Source organism: Alexandromys fortis, unplaced genomic scaffold (assembly GCF_014885135.2).
Source record: "Alexandromys fortis isolate MF-2015 unplaced genomic scaffold, M_Fortis_MF-2015_v1.1 scaffold_293, whole genome shotgun sequence".
NCBI classification, from domain to species: Eukaryota; Metazoa; Chordata; class Mammalia; order Rodentia; family Cricetidae; genus Alexandromys; species Alexandromys fortis.
The window spans coordinates 1,222,113-1,228,810 of record NW_026068177.1 but is presented as its reverse complement, the minus strand read 5'-3'; the positions used below and the strand labels follow the sequence as shown (position 1 = coordinate 1,228,810).

At 43.9% G+C, this 6,698-nt stretch overlaps 1 protein-coding gene across 1 annotated transcript in view; it reads left to right on the top strand.

Annotated features, from left to right (window-relative positions):
* The window catches only part of LOC126492560 (cytochrome P450 2B1-like), a 17,662-nt gene that overhangs the window by 6,167 nt on the left and 4,797 nt on the right, over positions 1–6,698 (top strand). The window contains 6 exon segments of the mRNA XM_050129055.1: positions 1,824–1,984; positions 2,676–2,852; positions 3,301–3,442; positions 5,324–5,511; positions 5,670–5,754; positions 5,757–5,810. Of these exon segments, the coding sequence (XP_049985012.1) occupies positions 1,824–1,984; positions 2,676–2,852; positions 3,301–3,442; positions 5,324–5,511; positions 5,670–5,754; positions 5,757–5,810 (807 nt within the window).

The window sequence follows — 6,698 nt, the reverse complement described above, 5'->3', positions numbered from 1 at the left end:
TGAAGAGAGATGTGTGTGTGTGTGTGTGTGTGTGTGTGTGTGTGTGTGTTTGAATAGTAGCTATGGATAAAGTGTGGATAGAGAAATACAGAGATAGAAAAATAAATGTGAGTTTCATATTGTGCATAAATAAACTCAGAGACATAGATTGGCCACAGTGGTCACTTTTGTTTAGAAAAATCAATCCATGGATTAATTTTCTGTGTCACTTGGTATGGTGGTTTACACTGGTCCCCTCAGAACTCAGAAGGCAAGAAAACGTAGTCATCAATTCAAAGACGGTCCTGTCGCATTGTGAGGTCCTGTCTCAAAATCGTGTGTGTGTGTGTGTGTATGTGTGTGTGCAGGTATAGGTAAGTTGTAGAGTATTTCAGCATCATATGCAGTGGGTATGTCATACATGTTTGCAATCCCAGCACTCAGGAGGTAGAGCCAAGATGGTGAGATTTTCAAGGTCATCTTCTATTGCATACAGAGTTCAAGGCTATGTTGGCTTAACCTTTGTCACACCACTATCCCAATGATCTTAATTCAACTGTTTGTAGTCTTCATAATGCTGTGACCCTTTAATATAGTTCCTCATGATGTGGTGAACCCCAACCATAAAATTATTTTCATTGCTACTTCATAACTGTAGTTTTGCTACTGTTATGAATTGTAATATAAATATTTGTGTTTTCTGATGGTCTTATGAGACCCCTATGTCATTTGATTCCCACAGGTTGAGAACTGGTAATCTTAGTCAAAGATAAATGCGGACTCTAGGTCATTGAAAGTGAAGGGAGCAGGAGGACCTGCAGGCTTGGTCTAAGTAGGGAACTCTATTTTCTTCCTTGTGAATGTGCTGGTGAGCAGAGTGTACACAGGCTCATTGGAGTTTGACTTTGGTAGAACTCAGAGGAACTCTGGGCACTTTAAGGTTTGTTATATGAAGGGCACATTGGTGACAAGACCATTGTTTGCACCTCCACTTCTTTACACGGGGTATTTTCATCTCTTATTGACCTTTTTCTGGAGATCTGAGAGGTCAGTGTGGAGGGGGAGGGAACAAAGTTACAGAGGCTGAGAAGAATGAACTAGAAAAAGAAGTGAGAGATGGGAGGACCCAGAGGAAGAGAAGTGAGTCCCAAGGCTGAGAGTGAAGCCCTTGAGCCCCAGGGAAGGATCCACACAGGATCAGAGACCACAGACAAGCCAGCCCCAGAGTGAATGTCAAAAGTGGCCCAATACCGCTGGACTGACAACAGCCCTCCAAGCACCAGGGTCCATGAGTGAACCTGGCACACAAAGGTAGCAGGCAGCAGGTGCTTATGGCTTCTGGAACACCACAGAGCGCAGAAGTCAGAGAAGGTATGGAGGAGGACTGGCTGATATGAGTGGAGAGTTCAGAGATTGTTATTTCACACAACCATCTCTGAACCCTTCTCTACACCATTCCTGGCTGGGAGAGTTGGCTATCAGTTCAGAGTCAGGATGTTGTCCTGGGAGGAGGAGCAGGTAGAGACTGACTACATACACTCCACCTCTCAGTCCCAGCATCCTAGTCCCAGCCATGAGTCACTGAGTTTCCTTGGTGAAGGTGCCTCTTTTGTGCATATGAATATCACCCCATAATCTGTACAGTACTGAGGGGATTTAAATAAAAGCACGCATGCATCTCTGAGTGAAGGACCCAGACTCATATGCGCATCATTATGTCAAATGTGGTGGCAGCTGTTGCTGTTCCTTGAGTGGTAGGGACAACTTTACAGAGATGGGGCTGAAGTAGAATATTCCCCTAGTACTGTGTCTCCTGTCTCTTGTCCTGCATCCTCACCCTCCAGGAGCTTCCCTGGACCCCACCTTCCTCTTCCAGTGCATCACAGCCAACATAATCTGCTTCATCGTCTTTGGAGAGCGCTTTGACTACAAAGATCGCCAGTTCCTGCGTCTGCTGGACCTGTTCTATCAGACCTTCTCACTCATCAGCTCATTCTCCAGCCAGGTCAGTGTGGGTGGGAAGAGAGGAGCATCCAAGGCAGAGGGGAAAAAAGCTGATCTGTGGGGGGAAGAAGGCTGTGTCTTAGGGCTGGAAGAAAGGCAAAGACAGCGTGTAAAGGAAAGATCCTTAGGCATGAATGGAGGGAGGAAGGGAGAGATGTTGAGGAGGGCGGAAACCTGAATATAGAAATACATAGTCATCCAGACAAGAGAAAATCATGGTTTCAGTGAATCAGCTGTACCTTAGAGGATAGAGGACATCCTATTTCATGCATGAGCACCTATGTTTATCTCTAGGGAATGATGGTGTACAACATATGAGATTCCAACATTTTGAAAGTGCGTGCTGTGCTATCAGAAATTTGGCATGATCCTTGGCTACATATTGAGTTTAAATAATAAGTAAGTTTGGCATAAGTGTGTCAGAATACAATACCCCATAAATTAAAAAAATAAAGACAAAACAGAAAGGGAGAGAGAGAGCAGAGAAAAGGAAAAGGGAGATACAGAGAATGTAAAATGAAGGTTAGAGACAGATTTGAAGATACCGTTCAAGGCATGCATGTATATGGTGTACATAAATGAGGTGGGAGTATGTGTGTTTGCTTCTTCATGTTATCTGTGGACCTAGGAACACTGTCCACTTCCTGAGACCTGATAGCTCCAGATGACCTCCACGCCCTTCTTTGTTGCAGGTATTTGAGCTCTTCTTTGGCTTCTTGAAGTTCTTTCCTGGTACCCACAGACATATCTGAAAAAACCTGCAGGAAGTCCTCGACTATATCTGCTACAGTGTGGAGAAGCACCAGGCAACCTTGGACCCCAACAATCCAAGAGATTTCATCGATACCTACCTTATACGCATGAAGAAAGTATGTCCTGCATGAATGAGAGGGGATGGGTAAGAGTGAGACTAGGGATGTGAGTTGAGGAAAAGGGGGCAGAGGATGGGGAGGAGAAACAGGAAATGGAGTGGAGGAGATGCAGAAGCATCTAGCAAGAAGAATAGAGAAAGGGTGGGGGGAGAATATGAAATAGGGAGAAAGAAGGCTTGGGAAGAAACACAGTTCAAAGGATAAAAAGCAGGAAAGACCACAGAGGTTCTAATAAAAAATCTCGAAGACAAACCATGATAAACTACCAGAGAGCAAAGTAAAGAGAGAAGACTGAACAAACAGATCAAGTGATATTGTCAAGAACTGGGAAATGCCATGTGGTCCATTAATGTGAGACAGAAGGACAGTTCCCAAGATGTGGGTTCATCTCCCTGCAAGGCTCCAGGCACCCTGACCCTCCCTTCTCTCTCCCATCTGGAACCAGGAGAAGTCCAACCAACACACGGAGTTCCATCACCAGAACCTCATGATCTCCGTGCTGTCTCTCTTCTTTGCTGGCACCGAGACCAGCAGCGCCACACTCCGCTATGGCTTCCTGCTCATGCTCAAATACCCCCATGTTGCAGGTGAACCACAGATGGCCAGTTGGGGAATCTTCTAGTTCCCTATTGGCTGGGAAGTTTGTGTGGATGAGAGAGCCATGGGCCTCATATATCTGGAGCACTGAAGGCTTTGGCCTAATTCTAAACTAGGGCTGTGCTGTGGGTGGTGCATGGATGAACACTCAGCTGGCCTGTTTTCCATTGTTTCCACCTATCAATTAATGGTTGATCCACTCATCCTTCTGTGTGTCCATCCATCCATCCATCCATCCATCCATCCATTCATCCATCCAACCATCTATCCATCCATCCATCCAACCATCCATCCATCTTCACCTCCTTTTTTCCTTCTGATTTTACATCCCTCTATTCACTTGTCTTCTTCTTGATCCATCTCTTTTTCCATTTACCCATTTTATTCATTTTCCCATCCATCTGTTATCCATATAACCATTTATCCAACTCTCTACACAACTATTCACCCACTCATGTATTCCTCTGCCCATCTTCTCTATATCCAGAGATTATTGATCCTTGATTCTTTCGTCTCTGCTTCACCTAAGGGCACATATTTCAATCATTTATTTGGATGAATCAGCCTGTGAATTTTATTCTTTTATCAGATCTAGTAGAGTGGGCTATCTATCATTGATTCATTGGTCATTCCTTAATCCTACTAACTGACATTTGAATTCCCCCTTCATGTGTCCATCCATTCCTACATGTATCCATTTAATAACTCACTCATTTATCTGTGACTTATTCATCATGCAACAACCCACCTGTTTATTCCTATATTTGCTCTCATTTATTCATCCACATATTTGCTTGATGCTTGGTTAGTTGTACTCATTGATTTATTTGTCTATGAACCATTTATTAACTCATTAATTGGTTAATACAGTGAGTGAGAAGTGGAATATGGACATCCAGTTTTGCTTTGTTCATTTCACTCACCCAGCAATCTTTCCTTTATTAACCGACTCATCCACTGCTTGGCTGACTTACACACTCACATTCTAAGAATCTGAAATCGATGTGATGTTGTTGTGAGTTTGTCTGCTGCAGTTCATGTGTGGAGGTGGGAGGACAACTTTGTGCAGTGGGGTCTCTCCTGCACATTCCCATGGGTTCTGATATCAAAGCCAGGCTGTCAGGATGCAAGTGAAGTGCATTTTCTGGCTGAGCCATTTCCTTGGCCAATGTATTCGCCAATGTATTAATATTTAATATTCAATTATATGTAGATTAATTTTTTTTTATTCCTGAGGTTATAGCCTCAGATTCTTAGTCTGGATTTTTAAATATATCTCTACTAATGTGCATTGTTGTTTTGTCTGCACATATGTGTGAGGGTGTCAGGTGGTTTGAACTTGTGTCAAAGAGGGTGTGAATACCTATGTGGAAATTGAGCCTGGATCCTCTACAAGAACAGCCAGTGCTCTTACCCATTAAGCCATCTCTCCAGCTCCGTGGATTTTTAAATATGAATTTCATGCAAAGTTGTGTGTGTGTGTGTGCGCGCACGTGCTCACACACGTGCTATGTAGGAATATAGTTTATTTCATTCATTACATTTCAAATGGGGAGAATTCTTACCATCTTCCCCTCCAGCCCTCAGAGTGATAGATGAAAAGAGCCCATTTGCTGTGGGTTTTCCTTTTTTCTCTTTTATGAGCAAGGTTGGAGTTTTGGAGAAAGTCTCTAAGTCTCTAAGATAGGCTGGAGAGACAGATGCCTGAGAGAAGCCCAGGTGTGCATTTTCCAGAGTGCAGTGTGTCTTTCTCAGCAGAATCTCCTGGCTCTGCACTGTTCCTAAGCTATTGGCTCACAGAAAACAGGATCACTGTGCATTGCCCCCGTGAAGGGGGCAGTCATTGTCTGCTGTCTCCCTTTTCTGTGCAGAGAAAGTCCAAAAGGAGATCGATCAGGTGATTGGCTCACACCGCCCTCCAACCCTAGAGGACCGCAACAAAATGCCTTACACTGAGGCTGTCATTCGCGAGACTCAGAGATTTTCAGATCTTGTCCCGATTGGTCTACCACACAGGGTCATCAAAGACACTTTGTTCTGAGGGTACCTGCTTCCCAAAGTGAGACCAGCTGCGACGCTGTACTTCTATGCCTTGAGTCCCCTGTGTTCCCTTTAACAGTAGTATCAGCCTGTTTGTGTCTTCCCTAGTTTTTATTGATTGACTGCATATGGGAGCCAGGGTATGCTAATATCATTGCCTCTCACAATGTCTTCTAGAACACTGAAGTGTACCCTATCCTGAGTGCAGCTCTCCATGATCCACGGTACTTTGAACAACCAGACACCTTCAATCCTGACCACTTCTGGATGCCAATGGGGCTCTGAAGAAAAATGAAGCTTTTATGCCCTTCTCTATAGGTGAGTGGGACCTGTGCTTCCTTTCCCAGAGACTAGAGGGCAGGCTCACCCTCCAGGACACAGTCAGGACAAGGTCTATGTTTACTGAGTCTAGTCCAGCTGTTTTGCCTCAACCATCCTATTTACTGTGGCTACAGTCCCACTAGGGGCTCTTAATTAAAGGAACCCTCATCGGGAGGACTTTGGGGGAAGTATTTAAAAGCCTCTAAACCTGAGTAATACATTTAAAAAAAAAAAAGAAAGAAAGAAACAGCAGCAAGACCAACCAACATCATCTATGAACACTGCTTTGAGCTGGATAGAGTCTTGATGGCTGGGGAGGCATTGATTTTAGCTGTGAGCACTGGGGAGACGGGGCATGTCTTGACATGCTTGTCTCTGTTTGCAGTTAAGTACTCTGGCTGTTTAATAGTAAGGTAAATCAAAATTACTAGCATTTGTTTGAGCCAAGATGGTTATCCACGGTGGATAATCTCTTAAACCACAGAAAGTTCTCAGTAGTGTGGGCAGGAAGCGAAGCATGTGGAGCTGAGCATATGGATACAACTTGAGTTGTGCCAGCTCCACTTTTCTCCTACTTGGCCACGCTGTAATAGTTGGCATCCTGGGATTGGTTTGCTGCAATGTTTGGCTCTGACCCAGTTACTCACTGGCAGAAAGCTACTTGTTGGCACAATGTAATCCAGATTTGTTTTGTATTTCAGGACTAATGATGTTAGGTTACTTTTGTTATATATATATATATATATATAGGCAACCTTATTCCAAAATGAATTCATTTTTTTTAAAATATTTATTTATTATGCATACAATATTCTGTCTGTGTGTATGTCTGCAGGCCAGAAGAGGGCACCAGACCTCAGTCAAGATGGTTGTGAGGCCACACGT